At 47.6% G+C, this 18,094-nt stretch overlaps 1 protein-coding gene and 1 long non-coding RNA gene across 5 annotated transcripts in view; one reads left to right on the top strand and one right to left on the bottom strand.

Annotated features, from left to right (window-relative positions):
* LOC127667225 (uncharacterized) overlaps window positions 1-18,094 on the bottom strand; it is a 400,922-nt gene that overhangs the window by 116,802 nt on the left and 266,026 nt on the right. The gene's annotated exons all lie outside the window — the stretch shown is intronic.
* Window positions 16,280-18,094, top strand: part of Znf710 (zinc finger protein 710) — a 69,802-nt gene continuing 67,987 nt past the window's right edge. The window contains exon 1 of one of the 4 annotated variants that reach the window (XM_052160050.1): window positions 16,280-16,486. In XM_052160050.1, coding sequence (XP_052016010.1) covers window positions 16,281-16,486 — 206 coding nt within the window. In that variant the 5' untranslated portion in view covers window position 16,280. Of the gene's footprint in view, window positions 16,487-17,314; window positions 18,012-18,094 lie in introns of those variants that run through there. The other 3 variants (XM_052160049.1, XM_052160078.1, XM_052160051.1) reach the window with 3 other exon arrangements.

Raw genomic sequence — 18,094 nt, 5'->3', positions numbered from 1 at the left:
ATATCAAGTAGCCAAGTCTGGTCCTACACTCTTGGTCCTTCAGCCTCTGTCTTCCTAGTGCTACGATTGTGAGTGTGTGCCGTTCTGCAGGACATATTTTTATTTTTGCTAAGAATACTACCTTCCTTTCCTTTTCGTTTATACAGGCCTCCAGAAGCCCCAGGCCGGCCTTGAACTCTCCTCCTCCCTGGCCTCCAGGCACTTCGTCACCACCTCAGCTCATGCTTTATGTGTTGTTTGAGGCCCAGAGATGACTCAGCTGTTAAGGGCACTTACTGCTCTTGTAAGGGACCCAAGTTTGGTGCCTAGTGTCCACATCAGCTGGCTCACAGTCATAACAGCAGTTCCAGAGAAGATCTAATTCCTTCTTCCAGCATCTTTGGGCACCCAACACACACACACACACACACACACACACAAGCATGCATACAACACACATACAAAAATATGTATTGAAAACTATTTTCTTAAAATTGTTGAGCTTGACTGATTTACCCATAATACCTTCTTTCCCTTTGATTTCCATAAACTTTAAGCTTCAAAAGTTATTGCTTCACCCGGTACCTGAAAAAAATATTTTCTTTCTTCCTTTTTTTTTAATGATTTTTTTATTGTTATATCTAAGTACACTGTAGCTGTTTTCAGACACACCAAAAGAGGGCATCAGATCTCATTACAGATGGTTGTGATCTACCATGTGGCTGCTGGGAATTGAACTCAGGACCTTCAGAAGAGCAGTCAGTGCTCTTAACTGCTGAGCCATCTCTCCAGCTCCTTTTTCTTTTCCTTTCTTTTCTTTTTTTTCCTTCCTTTCTTCCTTCCTTCCTTCCTTCCTTCCTTCCTTCCTCCCTCCCTGTCTCCCTCCCTTCCTTCCTTTGGTAGTTTGAGACAGGGTTTTTTTTTCTCTGTGTAGTCCTGGCTACCCTGGAACTCACTGTGTAGACCAAGCAGGCCTCGAACTCAGAAATCTGCCCCCTCTGCCTCCCAGAGTGCTGGGATTTCAGGCATGCATCACCACCAGCCGGCTTTTCTTTACATTTTAAAGTGTATTTTATTTATGTGTGTATTTTGCCTGGATGTATGCATACACACCACACAGATGCATGGCGCCCTCAGGGCGGACGAAGGCTTCAGACTCGTGGGAGCCACCATGTGGGTTCTGAGAATCAGACCTGGGTTCTCTAGGAGAGCAACAAGTGCTCTAAAGTGCTGAGTCATCCTGTCAGCCTGGGGGAGAGGGGCTTTTATGTCCCTCTGCGTGACAGTGTATTTTTCTTCATGTGGTGAAAAAAAATCTCAGTTCTGAATTGATTTATTTAAAAAAAAAAAAGTCTGGGCTGGAAAGATGGCTCAGTGGTTAAGAGCACTGACTGCTCTTCTAAAGGTCCTGAGTTCGATTCCCAGCAACCACACGATGGCTCACAACCATCTGTAATGGGATCTGATACCCTCTTCTCATGTCATATACATAAAGTAAAAAATAAAAAAAGGCTGCTTTTGCCTTGAACCTTTTAAAAAAAATCCTTTTTTTCCTGTCCCAATGTTCTGGACTTTGAGAAGTCAGTGCTTGTAACACATTTGTTAAATTCTTCCTCAATTAATTCCCCAAGACAGTGTTTGCAGGGCTGAGGGTGGAAGTGGTGGAAGGCAAAGGCTCCACCACCGGCTCCTCCTGCCCTTTATTTAAGTGCTGTTCGCCCGTCCCAGCAGTTCCACAGAGTAAGAAAATACAGCAGCCAGAGAATCTACAGACCTGACAGAAGTGACGGAGGGACAGAGGATTTGTTAGCGTTCGTGGGACCAGGAGTTTAGTCTGTCCTGAAAGGCAGAGGTGGAAGTGTGTGGGAACAGCAGCACATGTCACCTCTTGGCAGGGTGAAGCAGAGAGCCTGAGGCAGGGCCAGGCTGTAGTTCAAAGACTCAATCCCAGCAGCCACCTCTGCCAGCCGGGCCCCAGAACTGCACTGCAGGCTGGCATCAGGGGCTCTCACAGGGAACATTTCTGATCCAAAGCACAAGGCCTCTAATTTTTGTTTTAAGTCAAATACCATTTTTTTTTCCCGAGACAGGGTTTCTCTGTGTAGCCCTGGCTGTCCTGGAACTCACTCTTGTAGACCAGGCTGGCCTCGAACTCAGAAATCCGCCTGCCTCTGCCTCCCAGATTACAGGCGTGTGCCACCACCGCCCGGCTTCTAATTTTTATTTTAGAGAAAGCCTCTCTCAGTGTCGTCCAGGCTGGCCTGGAACTTGAAATTCTTCTCTCTCACTCTCCCAAGTTGGGGTTACAGATGTGGATGTGTGCCATCAAAGTTAGCTCTTCTTAAATATCTTCCCTCTTTTTTCCTCTTTTCCTCTCTCTCTCTCTCTCTCTTTGTTTGTTTGTTTGTTTGTTTGTTTTTTCAAGACAGGGTTTCTCTGTGTAGCCCTGGCTGTCCTGGAACTCACTGTAGACCAGGCTGGCCTCGAACTCAGAAATCCGCCTGCCTCTGCCTCTGCCTCCCAAGTGCTGGGATTACAGGCGTGCGCCACCACCGCCCAGCTCTTTCTTTCTTTATTATATGTAAGTGCACTGTAGCTGTCTTCAGACACACCAGAAGAGGGCGTCGGATCCCATTACAGATCATGTGCTTGCTGGGAATTGAACTCAGGACCTTCAGAAGAGCAGTCAGTGCTCTTAACCACTGAGCCATCTCTCCAGCACCGCCTGCCTCTGCCTCCCATCCCAAGAGCTGGGATTAAAGGCATGTGCCACCACTGCGGGGCATATATATACATTTATTTAATTATTTATTTATTTATGAAGATTTATTTACTATATGTAGTATATTGTAGCTGTCTTCAGACACACCAGAAGAGGGCATTACAGATGGTTATGAGCTAACATGTAGTTGCTGAAAATTGAACTCAGAACCCTTGGAAGAACAGTTGTTGCTCTTAACTGCGAAGCCATCGCTCTAGCCCCAATATGTACTTTTTTTTTTTTTTGGTTTGTTTTTTTTTTGTTTGTTTGTTTGGTTTGGTTTGGTTTTTCAAGATAGGGTTTTCTCCGTATGATCCTAGCTATCCTGGAACTCACTCTGTAGACCAGACTGGCCTCAAACTCAGAAATCTGCCTGCCTCTGCCTCTCTATATACTTTTTAAAAAATTATCTTATGTGTAGATTTTTTTCCTGCATGTGTGTATGTGTATCACATGCATGCTCGGTGCCTGAAGAAATAAGAAGAGGGTGTCAGATGCCCTGGAACTGGAGTTACAGATGGTTGTGACCACCATGTAGGTGATAGGAATCAAAACTGGGTCCTCTGCAAGAACTGTGAGTGTTCTTAACCACTGAGTCATCTTCCCATATATATATGACAGTATATATTATATACACAAACATACATATATAAATATATATACACTTTATATATACATGTTAGCACAGCCTCACATATACATACATAGATATGCACTGCTTTGCATGTATGCTGTTGCTTTTCATAGTTGAGCTTCTTTTGTTTTTCCCTGTTTATTTCCATCCAAGTACCAACCAGGACTGGCCCTGCTTAGCTTCTGAGACTAGAGGAAAGAGGATACATTCACAGAGATATAGCCAGACTTTGGGCTGTCCTCTGAATGGATACTTTAATTATTATTTCTCTTTTATTCCAGAGCTACCTCAGAGAATCCCCAATAAGTGGTTCATAGCACTAATTTCCAGTCCTATCATTTTGGGAACAGGAAATGTGCTTCAGATGACATCTGCATTTTTAAATTTATTGGGATTCCCCCACCCCGCCACCCTCCCACTCCCCCACACCACTCCCCCCCCTGGTGAAAAAAATAAGATCTTTGCTTAAAACTATTTTACAGCTCCAGGAAAATTGTCTGGGTAATTTAAGGGTGGAGCTAACAACCCAGCTAGCTAGAGGAAGTTGGAAAGAAGAGTGAAGTGGGAAACAGGAAGTAAGTTTCCAGAGGAACTGATCTTGATAGCAGAGGGAAGGAGGCTGATGCATGCTGGGAGGTGGGATTCTTCTGAATGGGAAGTGAACTTCTGAAGGTCAAATTAGTTCCTTCCCACTTCCTTTCTCATAAAGACCCCTCCCCCACATCTTTCTCCATAAAGACCCCTCTGGTCTTCCTAGGTGAAGCAAGCCTTTTTTTGTCTGTTTAGTTATTTTGTGTCGGACAGTTTAAGAAGAAACTATCTCAAAGCAAAGTTACAAAGAAAACCAGAGTGACTGTAACAACAAAAGGCAGAGGTGTTTCCCTTCCGCTCCATTTGGCCTGGACTCACTGCCTGCCTGCATGATGCAGGCCTGGTGTCAAACTCAAATTCCAGTTCAAGTGAAACCTGGCCTCTCAGGCTGTGGCTCAAGGTCTGGTGGAGTGAGGCCCAGGGTTCAATCTCCAGTACCATAAACAAATAAATAAATTGCAAGGCCAGGGGCCTGGCAGTCTGTACTTGAGGCCAGATACCTGGGCTGCACGAGACCCTGTCTCAAAACAAAATAAAGACAAAAGAAAAAAAATCCTCTACTAGATAGTAGAAAACTTGATTACAAAAAGAGAATTTAGCTGGGCGTGGTGGTGCACGCCTGTAATCCCAGCACTTGGGAGGCAGAGGCCGAAGGATTTCTAAGTTTGAGGCCAGCCTGGTCTACAGAAACCCTATCTTGAAAAAACAAAACCAAAAAAAAAAAAACAAAAAGAGAATTTATATGTGAAGAATCCACAAGTCAGACATGGTGACTTATGCCCTTAATTCTAGCACTACGTGGGAGAGGCATGTGGATTTCTGTGGGTTTGAGGTTAGCTGGGTCTATACAGGGAATTCCAGGGAAGCAGATGAGTTCTACCTGCCTGGCTCAAGGCAGAATCAGTGGACAGAACAGATCAATCACTGGGGTTAGAGGCAGCAGGGTCTTTTCTTCTTCTTCTCCTTCTCCTCCTCCTCCTCCTCCTTCTTCTTTTTGGTTTTTCGAGACAGGGTTTCTCTGTGTAGCTCTGATTGTCCTGGAACTCACTCTGTAGACCAGGCTGGCCTCCAACTCAGAAATCCGCCTGCCTCTGCCTCCCAAGTGCTGGGATTACAGGCGTGTGCCACCACCGCCCGGCCACAGAGTCTTTTCAAGTTCAAAAGCAGTCAGGGCTTCATGGTGAAAGTGTCTCAAAACCAAACAGAGAATTAAAAACACAAACAAAACTAAATAAAACACAGCGGATACACTCAGAGAGCTCCTGGCTGTCCTGGAATTCACTCTGTAGACCAGGCTAGCCTGGAACTCTGAGATCTGTCTGCCTCTGCCTCCAAGTGCTGGGATTTAAGATGTGCTCCACCACACCTAGCTCAGATTCTTTTTTTTTTTTTTTTTTTTTTTTGGATTTGCTTTTTTCAAGACAGGGTTTCTCTGTGTAGACCAGGCTGGCCTCGAACTCGGAAATCCGCCTGCCTCTGCCTCCCAGAGTGCTGGGATTACAGGCATGCGCTACCACTGCCCAGCTCAGATTCTTATTCTTCTACCAGAAACAATTTGCCTGCTGCACCCGCTCCCAGGCTCTCCTCCCCTCTACGCCCCAGTCGGGGAGAATTTTGCCCTGTGGCCCAAGCTGGCCTGGAATTCACAGCAATCTTCCTGCCTCGGCCTCCAAATCTCTAGGTCCATCGGTGTGAGCTGCCAGAGCTGAATCTTCAGGCTGATTACTGAATTCCGGGGAAGGATCCTAAGCCCTGGGCTCTCTCTGGCTTAACCGGATTCTCAAGGACAATAACTGTAGACTGAACCTGTATGAAGGTGACATTGTGTACAGGACTGGCCCGGGACTCCCAGACCCAAGGACAGGCAGAAAAGGTCTCCAGCTGGGACCTTCTGTTAGAAGCCCAGCTTGAAGTCTGCCCCCAGGACAGTTATTAGTCAGGCCCCTCTCCTGGACTATCTGACGGCCCTGTCTCCTCCTCCACCACCACCACCCTCCCCTCTCCCACCCTACAACCTCTTTATCTCTCTTCACAAAAAGCTCCATTCTCTTTTTGCACAATACGCTTCCACAATAGATACTCTATTCCACCCAGAGCTTAAATCTGCTAGCCTAGGGCCGGTTCCTCTTTCCGCCCAGTTCTCCAAACATTTCTAAAACGAAGAGAAGTAATTGCATTGCACAACCTAACCTCTATTTGCAGGGCTGCCTGCTTCTCCTACAAACTGGAAGCCCCCTGTAGACTCTGTGTGGGGCCTTTGCCACCCCCTGGAGAGGGCAAAAGAAGCTTCTGCCTCCCTTTCTAAATATCCAAGCAGTTGTTTCAGAACAATGAAACATGAAAACAAAAATAATGACCATTAAAACAAAACCAGAAGGACCAGGAAAGTTCTAGAAGGGAGACCATACTTGTGAATCACCGTGACTGTCATGACAGAACCTGTGGTGCACACAAGTGCACACATACCAAACTTCATACCTGAGTTGTGTGCAGCCTTTACATACCGGTTAGTTATGTTTTAGCAAAGCTAGATGTATGAGGGGAGAAACATGGCCTGTTCAAGGAAGAAAAAAAAATGTATACTCATTAAAGAAATCTGACAAATCCTCAGTAACAGATTGAAAATAAAGGGCTGGAAAGATGGCTTTGCCATTGAGAACATTTGCTGTTCTTTCAGAGGACTTGAGTTCAGTTCTCCAGGGATCCGGAAGATCTAGATTCAGAGGAGACACACACACACAATTACAAATAAAATAAACTGGGCAGTGGTGGCACATGCCTTTAATCCCAGCTCTTGGGAGGTAGAGGTAGCAGGCAGATCTGTGAGTTCAAGGCCAGCCTGGTCTACAGAGTTCCAGGACTACGCAGTAATAAAGGTCTAAACACATTTATTATTTATTTATCCCGTGTATATGTGTGTGGTGCGGGTTGTGCGCGGCTCTCATACAAGGAGCCACGGGGCCAGAGAGACGGGAACAGCAGGAGTGGTAGTTTGAATAAACTCTGTAGGCTCATAGATTTGACCACCTGGTTCCCAGTTCGTGAAACTAGGAAGAACTAGAGGTGACACCTTACTGGAGGAGGTGTGGCCCAGGGCTGAGCTTGGAGGTTCCAAAGCCCGTGCAGTTCCCAGTTATGTTCTCTCTGCCCCAATTTGTGGATCGTGGTGTAAGCTCTCACCCACAGTTCCTGTGCCAGGCCTGCCTGCTGCCACGCTCCCTGCCACGGTGGTTGTGGACTCTAACCTGATGGTTGTGGACTCTAACTCTTTGAAACCAAAGCTTAAACCCCAAACTAAACATTTTGTAAGTTGCCTTGGTCATGATGTTTTATCATAGCAATAAAAAAAAAAGGTAACTAAGACAATACATTTTTATTTTGAGACGGTGTGTGTGTGTGTGTGTGTGTATGTGTGTGTGTATGTGTGTGTGTTGTTTCTCTGAGTAGCCCTGGCAGTCCTGGAACTCGCTCTGTAGACCAGAGTGGCCTGGAAATCCAAGATCCACCTGCCTCCTGTTTGGGATTAAAGGTATGTGTGACCACTGCCCAACAGGACATGGCTCTTTAAGGCACAGTCTCTTCTGGGTATTTTATATGTATTTTTCTGGGTAAGATACATGTATACACAAACTTACAGAAATGTAATTCTAGTTTATGTATAATTTACTATCTTATTAGGGGTGTTAGGAACATTTTCCAATGTTAACTATTTTTCAGAACCTTGCCTCTTACAGGGGCATGGCTCCCTCAATGGCAGAGCATTTGCCTAGCATGCCCAAATGGAGGGATATTAGGTTCTTTTTTCCTTCCATTAGGTTTCCTTTTTGGGTTTTTTGTTGTTGTTGGTGGTGGTGGTGGTGGTTTTTTTGTTTTTTGTTTTTAAGAAAGGGTTTCTAGCCCGGACTGTCCTGGACCTCACTCTGTAGACCAGGCTGGCCTCGAATTCAGAAATCCGCTTACCTCTGCCTCCCAAGTGCTGGGATTACAGGCGTGCGCCACCACTGCCTGGCTTCAGTTTCCATTTTTTTATTTTCCATTTCTTTTTGTTTATTTGTTTGTTTTTGTTTGTTTTGTTTTTTTGGATTTTTTTTTTTTCAAGATAGGGTTTCTCTGTATAGCCCTGGCTGTCCTGGAACTCACTCTGTAGACCAGGCTGGCCCTGAACTCAGAAATCTGCCTGCCTCTGCCTCCCAAGTGCTGGGATCACAGGCGTGCGCCACCACTGCCCAGCTTCAGTTTCCATTTTTTTATTTTCCATTTCTGATGATATACTCAGCACTTGGGTAAACATTCTTACTAGGAAGATTGATCACTTCTCTCCGACTTCTAGAACTTTCAGGGCCTACTGCTGCAGGACTATAATCTAGTCTATTAGAGAGCAGGGGCAGGAACAGGAACAGCCTAGGATACAGAGAGAGTTCAAGGGCATCCTGGGTAATTTAGCATGACAACTGAAGATTTAAAAGCAAGGAGTTGGAGAGCTGACTCAGCAGTTAGGAATGCTCACTCCTCCAGAGGACCAGAACTCAGCTTTCAGCACCCATGTTGGGCAGCTCACAACTGCCTATAGCTCTAGTTCCAGGAGATCTGATGTCCTCTTTTAACCTCCAAAGACATAGGCACGTGTGGTACCTATTCACACATTCAGACACACACAGAGAAAATAAAATCTTCAAAAATAAACAAATTCTAAAAAGAAAGTGCTGAAGAGACATCTCAGCAGTTAAGAGCACTGGCTGCTCTTCCAGAGGACCCAGGTTCAATTCCCAGCACTCACAAGGTGGCTCACAGTCACTTCTAGCCCTAAGCCTAGGGGATTCTGTGCCTTCTGGCCTTCTTGGGCACTGTACACATACATGGTACACAGACATGCAGGTACACACACACACACACACATGCACTTTTTTTTTAAATTAAAGCAAAGAGAGGGCTGGAGATCTAGTATAGTGATATGGTTCTTACCCAGCATGTACAGGGTCCTAGGTTCAATTCTAGAACTAGACTTTCAGAAAAATCAAGAAGGAGAAACTAGCTAGGCAGTGGTGGCACATGCCTTTGATACCAGCCCTTGGGAGGCAGGCAGATTTCTGAGTTGGAGGCCAGCCTGGTCTACAGAGTGAGTTCCAGGACAGCCAGGGCTACACAGAGAAACCCTGTCTCGGAAAACAAACAAACAAACAAACAAAAAGAGGCAGAAAAAAAAAGAGGCAGAAATGATTAAACTTTCCTTTTTAAAATATAGTTTAAAAAATAGATAAAATATAATTTTAGGCTGGGCGTGGTGGTGCACCTTTTTTTTATCCCAGCACTCCGGGGCAGAGGCTGACAGATTTCTGTGAGTTCAAGGCCAGCCTGGTTTACAGAGCAGGTTCCAGGATAGCCAAGGTTTTGCAGAGAAACCCTATCTTGAAAAGAAACTGATATTGATCTTAAGCACTGAGCCATCTTCCAGGCCAAACTTCCCTTAATCTGTAGTATAAAACTATTGACCAAATTTTGCACCAACTTACCCTCCCATAATAATGAATATAATCATGGTCTTATTTTATATATTACTCATTTGTTTAAGGAAGTTGGCCGTTGCCTGCTTATTACCATTATGAAACTTTTCTGTGGCAAATGTTTCTTCCTCTTTTTTCCCTGGGGTGGGGTGGGGGATGGGGTAAGGTGGGGAGTGAAGTTAGCCCAGTGTAGCTACCTTAAAACTCTCTATGTACCAGAGAGTGGCCTTGAGCTCCAGATTCTCTGTCCTCCCATTCCTGACTACTGTATTACAGGCGTGCACCACACCACCACAGCTGACTTTGTTAGTTTTCTTTTTTTTCCCCCTTAGAGCAAGGAGAAGGTAAACAGAGACCTGTAACCCAGGTGGGACCCAAACAGGTGCAGCTACTCCTGACCTTGAACTGATTCTCCTCCCTCAGAGCCTTTGCCTTTTTTTTTTTTTTTCTCGAGACAGGGTTTCTCTGTGTAGCCCTGGCTGTCCCGGAACTCATTCTGTAGACCAGGCTGGCCTCGAACTTAGAAATCTGCCTGCCTCTGCCTCCCAAGTGCTGGGATGAAAGGTGTGTGCCACCACTGCCCGGCCTCTTCTGATTCTTAAGGGGGTGGGATTCGGGGTGTACCACTCACACTGTTTCTCCTGATGTCTGAGGCACTGAATATGGTCAGGAACACCCCAGTTTGTGTTTCCTGCAGCACCCACGTCATCTCCCCTGGGGTCCTCCTTCCTTCCATGGCTGGATGCTAGTTGGGAAATCTGATTTTAAAAACCAAATTTCAAGCCATAAGAGGTAATTGACCCCAGCACTTTAATCCTAGAAGTCGGGCAGCCGAGGCAGGTGGATCTCTGGGTTCAAGCCGGGACCACAGAGTGAGTTCCAGGATAGCCAGGCTACACAGAGAAGTAGCTGGCTGGAAAAAACCACGAAAACACTGGCTATTAGATATTACAATTAGACATTGCTGACATCCTCTAAAAAGTTCCTCTGGCTGATCCTATGGAGGAGGCTGCTCTTTGGGTTTTTTGTTTCTTTGTTTTGTTGTTTTTTGAGACTGTGTATACCAGGCTGGCCAAGAGATTCCTCTGCCTCTTCCTTTCCAGTGCTGGGATCAAAGGTGTGTGTTCCACGGTAGACATGGGCCTTATTTAATAAGCACCCATTAATCTCCCCAGAGTCACTCTAGTGGATATTAGTGGAATCAGGGCAGGGGGCGGGGATACACTCCATTTCTTTTCTTGGCTTACAAGACAGACCCCCTCAGATTCAAGGCCTGAAAGATAAACACTCCTCTCAGGAAACTGAGAATTCATAATTTTTTTTTTTTGATTCATGAATCTTAAAACACACCTATCTTCAAATTCTACCTAGGGGAGACCACTTTGGGGTTTCCGGAATGGCGGAAAGAGGCCTACATGTGTCACTTGTAATAGAAACAGCTGACCCATCTCTAGTGCCAATCTGGAAGATTCTCCTGTTTACAGTAAATCAGGGGGGTTTACACAGTAATGACTGAGCCTGGATCCCCCTGGCATCACCTGGCACCAGTGAGCTTTCATAGTGTACAAAATTCGGTGTCCGGTGTGTTCTGTCACTAGTTGCTAAATTCCATTCTTTCCAGCAACTCCAAGAAATGAACAGTTGTTATTTTAGTTCCTGAGATGTCAGAGTAAAAGGCGGGGCATCTGCCCAGACAGGTTCTCCTAGGGAGGCACTATGTAAGAAAGATAGTGGGAAGCAGCTGTGATCCCGGAAGGAGGCTGTGGAGGCAGGGAGGTTCCGATTTCAAGGTCATCCTTAGCTATATAGCAAGTGCGAGACCAGCCTGAGTAATGAGAGACCCTTGTGAGAGAAAGAGCGACAGAGACAGAAAGAAGAAAAGTGCTGTGTAAGCCGGGCACAAAAAAGACTGCATCTGGCCAGGTCTGGGGACTACTGTTTATGATTCCTGCAGAGGCAGGGGGATCTTGAGAGTTCCAGGGCAGCCTGGGTTATATAATGAGTTCAAGGCCAGCCCAAGACACATAGTAAAACCTTGTTTCAAAAGACACTAGAGTTGAAGATGATAGGGCTCAGCAGATAAGAGCGACTGCAGCCAAGCCTGGGGCCTCGAGTTCCATCCCAGGGGCCAACAAGGTTGATCCAGTAATGATCAAATCAATTTTGATCAATTCCAAAACTAAAATAAAGACTAATTGTAGCTTTTAAAAACAGAACAACAGCAAAAAAGTTTATCTCAGTTTCTTTGTTGTTTTGTTTTTGTTGTTTTCCAAAACAGGGATTCTGTTGTATAGCCTTGGTCCTGGAACTGGCTCTGTAGACCAGGCTGGAAGTCTTAGAGATCTGCCAGTCTCTGCCTCCGGAGTGCTGGGATTAAAGACTAGCACCCTCGCTTCATAGCAGTTTCATAACACTGAAAATATGCACATATCCCAACAATTTGTATACACATAAAGATACCATGACGTAGTGTGATTTGTTATGAATGTTACTGTGTGCTGGGCAGTGGTGGCACACGCCTTTAATCCCAGCACTTGGGAGGCAGAGGCAGGCAGATTTCTGAGTTCGAGGCCAGCCTGGTCTCCAGAGTGAGTTCCAGGACAGCCAGGGCTACACAGAGAAACCCTGTCTCAACCCCCCCCCCCCAAAAAAAAAAACCCCACGAATGTTACTGTGGGTGTTTACGGCAGGAAAAGATATATTTATAACATATTACTGGATCAAACTGGTAGCAACTCAGTAGGTAGCTAAAGTGAAATTATTTTGTTAAATTTATTTTTAAAAATCACATTTGCTCTCTTGTAATTTTATTTATTTCTATGTATATATGTGTATATGGTATACATATGTGTGCTTTTTGAAGGGGGCTGCGTTGATGACAATTGTTTCCTGTATAGGTTCCAACTTTTTTTTCTTTTTTGATTGTTCACGTACAGTCATCTACATGGAAAAGTTCTCAGAAGCCAGAAGAGGAGGGCACCTTTGGGGCTGGAGCTGCAGGTGGTTGTCAATTACCAGATGTGGGTGCTGGGTATCAAACTTGGTTCCTACTAGAGCAGGAAACCTCTGTAAGGGCTGAGCCACCACAGTGGACTAACATTTATATATATTACCAGTTATTTAACAATATTTATTCTGTATAGATTCTTTTTTCCCTCCTTTGGTTTTTTGAGACAGGGTTTCTCTGTGTAGCCCTGGCTGTCTTGGAATTCACTCTGTAGATAGACCAGGCTGGCCTCGAACTCTGAAATCCACCTGCTTCTGCCTCCCCAGTGCTGGGATTAAAGGCATGTTCCACCACTAAGCAGCCTGTGTAGTTTTATTATATGCATTTACATGTAAATATGGGGAGATGGAACGCCTGTGCATGTACACTATAACATGATGTTTCTCTATGGGGTTTTTAAGTTTCCGTACTTGATGTTCAACTTTTTCAGAATGTATTTGTACTGTGAAGAAGAAGTCAGGTGTGTATTGGTGGACACCTGCCATCCTTGCACATGGGACAGGAAGTCAGAAGGATCAGGAATTCCAGGTCAACCTTGGCTACATAGCAACTCTGACCAGCCTGGGCTCTATGGGACCCTGGAGAATCGGGAGAGAGGTAGTCTGGAGATATGTGTTCAGGATATAGGAAGCCTTGGATTCTGTTTTGTTTGTTTGCTTGGATTTGGTTTCTCTGTATAGCCCTGGCTGTCCTGGAACTCACTCTATAGACTAGGCTGGCCTCGAACTCAGAAATCCGCCTGCCTCTGCCTCCCAAGTGCTGGAATTACAGGCGTGAGCCACCATTGCCAGGCTGAAGCCTTGGATTCTATTCCCATCACTCCAAGAAAAGAAACTACAGGGCAGGAGAGATGGCTTAGCCCTTTCAGAGGTCCTGAGTTCAAATCCTAGCAACCACATGGTGGCTTATATGGTGGCCTATTACAATCTGTAATAGGATCTGATGTCCTCTTCTGGTGTGTCTGATGACAGCTACAGTGTACTCATATAAATAATAAATAAATATATCCTTACAAAAAACCCTACAATATAGAAATGCACAGTATCCACAATGGAAGAAGCAGAGCCCCTGCTTCTCCCTGGATCCTCAGGGCATCTCATTGCTGTGATGGCTGTCTTCAGTGTGCCTAGAATCAGGACCCTTGTAAAGGACTAGGAGTCCTGGAGAGATTTAACTGGACTCTGGAAATTCAAGAACCCCTTCCCTCCCTGTGTGAACTGGAGTCTGTTTCTTTCCTGCTCTTAGGAGCCTTCCCAGATTTCACAGGGCCCAGGCTCCAGGAATGAACTCTTGGTTCCCCAGGCAGGCGAGAACTCCAGTGATCAGGCTGTCAGACTTCTGAGGTGACACCCTCGCCACCGTGGAGCAGATGTGGGTGTCCGCCATTCCAGCCACCCACTGGGACACAAGGCATCTCTGAAGGAATGCCTCTGCCACAGCTGGCTCTTTGCCTGTGTAGCCTGTGAGTCACTGGTTTCACTCCATCTTCTCCTTACTAGGTTGTAAGGACACCTCCCCGCCACTCCCTCATTTCATAGTAATAATGAATAAAAGCTACTATGTGTTGCTGGTGCTTATTGCACCAAATAGCACAAAAGGTGTTTAGGCCTCGATCCACACTGGGAAGCAGGGATTTGCATGTCCTGCATGTCTGTCTTATAGAGGAGATCAGTGGTTGACTTGGCCACTGATATATGGCACATAAGTCTGGGTGTTTGCACACAAGACACTCTTCAACCCCTAGATCTACTGACCCCTCCCCCCACTGTTATCTCCTCTTTAATAGTTTGAAGTAGGGCCTCACATGTAGCCCAATCTGGCCTGAACTTAGAAATTTGTTGGTGGATCATGCATGCTAGTTAGGTGCTCTACCTCTGAGCTGTATTCCCAGCTCTCTTTCTTACATTTTATTTTGGGACATCCTCTCCATTTGTAGCCCAGGCTGGCCTTCAACTTTGATCCTTCCACCTTAGTCTCCCAAGTGGCTAGAATAGCTTTTTTGTTGTTGTTGTTGTTTTGTTTTTTTCAAGGCAGGGTTTTTCTGTGAGGCCTGGCTGTCCTGGAGCTCACTCTGTAGACCAGGCTGGCCTCGAATTCAGAAATCCACCTATCTCTGCCTCCCAAGTGCTGGGATGAAAGGTGTGCTACCACTGCCTGGCGAATACTTCTTTTATTTACCTCCTTTCTATAAGGCACGACGCTGGTCTAAGTTGTTTCCCGTTAGTCACTAGGAAGTGCAGGAAGCTGGCAATCAAAAAGGAATAAACTTAGACTATTTCCTTGACACCAACCCTGTCCCCTCAACCATCCTCATTCCCTAGTGTGTATTCTATATTACTCCAAGTACTTGAAGTCTTCCTTCTTTTTCTTTCTTTCCTTTCTCTTTTAAAGACAAGACTTCTCTATAAAACCTTGGCTAGCTTGGGACTCCTTATGTAGACCAGGATGCCTCAAAGTCAGAGCTCTACCTGCCTGTTTGCCCAGAGCAGGATTAAAGGCTTGTACACCAGGCCTGGTTGCTAAAACTCAACAGTTCCTTGAATTTAGAAGAATGTCCCTTCTTGCCCTGTAGGCAAACTGTTCCCACCCAAGTTTTTGAAGCTGATTTGAGATAAGTTCTGTAGAGCCAGGCTATCCAGGAACTATGTAGACTAGGCTAGCCTTAAATTCTCCAAGATCTGTTTGTCTCTGCTCCCCAAGTGCTGGGATTAAAGGCCTGTGCCACCACACCTGGTTCCGTTCCGAGCTCTGGGCTGGCCCGGCCCTATTTATCCAGAAGTGACTTCCAGGAAACCTTCTCCGACTGCGCTTATCCAAGCCCCGAGGTTCTTCCTTATAACCTCATCTGGCTGTCTAGTTGCCTGTTGCCTCTCCCAGACCCCTCTTTTTTTTTTTTTTTTTTTTTGGAGGGTTCTCAGGTAGCCCAGCCTGGAACTAGCTATGTAGTTTTGGCTGGCCTTGAACCTCTGTTCTTCCTGTCTCTACCTTTTAGAAGCTGGGCTTTCAAGCCCTGCACAACTGTGCCTCCCTCTTTTTAGTTTTGTTGAGGCAAAGTCTTGCCACAATGGCCGTGGCTAACATGTTATTCCATATGTAGTCCGTCCTTGCCCTAAACTCCTGGCAATCCTCCTGCCTCAGCTTTCCAAGTGCTGGGACTACAACTATGTACCAAGATGTCTGACTGAGGTCCAGTTCTCTCCGGCTCCTACTAGTTTGTAAAGCCAGAGCCAAGGAGATGGTCTCTCTGGTGGTAAAGCCCTTAACACCGAGCGAGCTGGGGAGCTGGCACAGAGCAGGCATGTAGCAAATGGTTGTTGAATGACTGTTTGACTGTCAGAGAGAACTCTGTCTTTTGTTGGGAAAATATGGCTTAGGTGTTCTGGAGAGGGCAGGTGATGACAGAACTGTGGCTTCCTGCATTCCTTATTACAGGGGTGGTGAAGGGACTGGGGTCACTAGAGGCCCAATGTGCTGAGCCTGAAATCACAGAGTCCTTCTTGCTGAACCAAACTCTCTGGCTTCTGTTTTCTCACTCCTTGCCAGAAATAAATCATGTTCTGAGTGACTGGAGTCATTGCTCACAGCTCTGTGAGCTGGTGTAGGGTGGGGCGAGGGGCAGTGGCCTTGGGGCTCCTGTCAGTAAAGACCCAGGCCTTTGGGCTGGGGGAGGGGAAGGAGTGGCTGGTCCTATCCCTAGGATGCTGCAGTCATTGGGGGAGAGACAATGGGGCTCAGCATCTGCTCCTCGCGGGGAGAAGGGACCCTCCGAGAAAAGCCAGGGAGAGCAGGGAAGTGTGGGAGGAATTGATGAGAAGGGGTGGAGCCAAGGAGATGCAGCCCGGAGGAAGGAGGGAAGGGGAAGGAAGAGCGCAGGGAGGGGAGAGGATCCAGGCTTCCCTTCGGCTCGGTGACCTGGTCCGGAGCCACAGCCTCCCTCGCTTTGTCTGGGCCCGCCGAGACCTCACGTTTCTCGCCCAGCTGCAGCCCCAGTCCAAGGGCCAGGCATCCAGCAGGTGCTCAATACTTACTTGGGAAAATAAGAAATGTGGCCAACTTTGCTCTGGGAACTTTTCCCCCGTGTTGTCTCCACTCCTCCGGAGAAGCCGAAGACAGAGCTGGTCTTGGGAGCACGCCCAGGCGCCCCATGAATAATTGACCCTTGGTGGCGACACTGCCCGGCTCTGTCCGCGGGCTCCGTACCCGCCCATGCGTCGGAGTGGAGCGGCGCAGCTCTGAGTGGCGGGTGTCCGGGAGGTTGGAGGCGGGGTGTCCGGCCTGTCCCAGAGCTGGGAGGAGGCCAGGCTATGCCGAACCCCGGGCTCCGCGGGGAGCTACAAGGGCCCAGACCTCAGCGAACGGCCACGCCTCGGCGCCCCCCAGCAGTGCACCCCGGGGTCGAGCCTAGGCCTTGGGCTTGGGGAGGACGCGAGGGGCCCCGAACCCCCTGCACCCCATTCGCACCCGGGTCCCGGCGATAGCAGCCCGAGCCGTTCCCTCGAGTCTGACCGTCCAGGGCTCTGCGAACAGCTGTTTAAAGGCTCTTTACTGTTCAGGGCTCTGCGGCGACGTTTGCTCTAAGTCCCATCTGCCCACTTAAAAAATATATTAAGTGAAGAGCACCCCAGTTCCACCCCTGACTGGGGAGGGGGCGGGCTCAGTCCTTACCCGTCTTTCGGAAGGACTGGGCACTTAGGGGTTCCCCCGACCCCCACCCCCACTAGCTCTTCTTTGGGATAGAACACCCCAGACTTCCTGGGGGGGCTGTTCTCTCGAGCCCCCTTTGTGCCTGGCAGGGACAGCCCCCCATTTCCATGGCGAGGTTCTGACGCTCCCTTCTCCCCCGCTTGTTAATCTTTGTTCCCCTTTTCTGCTGAGAGGAGGGGAAAAAAAGAGGGAGAGGGAGAAAGAAAAGAAGGAAAAAGGCGTGACTCGATTTTCAAACGAAACTCCCACAGCAAACAAAACCCTTTTAGAGAAATAAAGGAGGAAGGAGGAAGAAAAGAGGGAAGGGGAAGAGAGAAAAAAAAAGAGAAGCCTCCAGGCTTGCAATACGAGTAGGAGAGTTGCAGCGAGAGAAAGAGAAAGAAAAGAAGAAAAATCCTCTCTGCGGTAGAAAGAGAAAAAGAAAACTTGGGCCGAGGAGAGGGGGGTGCTGGGGGGGTGGAAGGAAGTGAGAAAACAAAAGAGAGATAAAAGGGCTGCTTTTCTGCCTCTCTTCCTCTGCGAGCTGGCTTAGGAGGAGCTGTTTAGCATCCCTTCACGTCAGCCCTGCCTCATTCCCTTCTTCCAGGGAGGGAGAGAGCGCGAGCGAGAGAGCGAGCGAGCGCGAGAGAGAGCAGGAGGGAGAGAGAGAGAGAGAGGGAGAGAGAGAGGGAGAGGGGGAGAAAGAGAGAGCCGGAGGGAGGGTGGCAGAGCAGGGCGGGCGCGCGTGGAGGCGGCGCGCAGCAGCAACCCGGGCGGTGGGCAGCAGGAGCCCCCGGCCCGCCCGGCCCGGCCAAGCGAGGGCCCCCAGCGCGAGGAGCCGCGCCCGGACCCAGGGTGAGTGTCCCGCGCGGCCCGCGGCCCCGCCAGCCCCCGGGCGGCCCGCGGCGGGGTGGCTGGGGGCGCGGGGGTGGGTCGCT

Source organism: Apodemus sylvaticus, chromosome 1 (assembly GCF_947179515.1).
Source record: "Apodemus sylvaticus chromosome 1, mApoSyl1.1, whole genome shotgun sequence".
In the NCBI taxonomy this organism is placed as follows: domain Eukaryota; kingdom Metazoa; phylum Chordata; class Mammalia; order Rodentia; family Muridae; genus Apodemus; species Apodemus sylvaticus.
The sequence above is the reverse complement of the archived record's forward strand: the minus strand, read 5'-3'. Positions and strand labels throughout refer to the sequence as shown.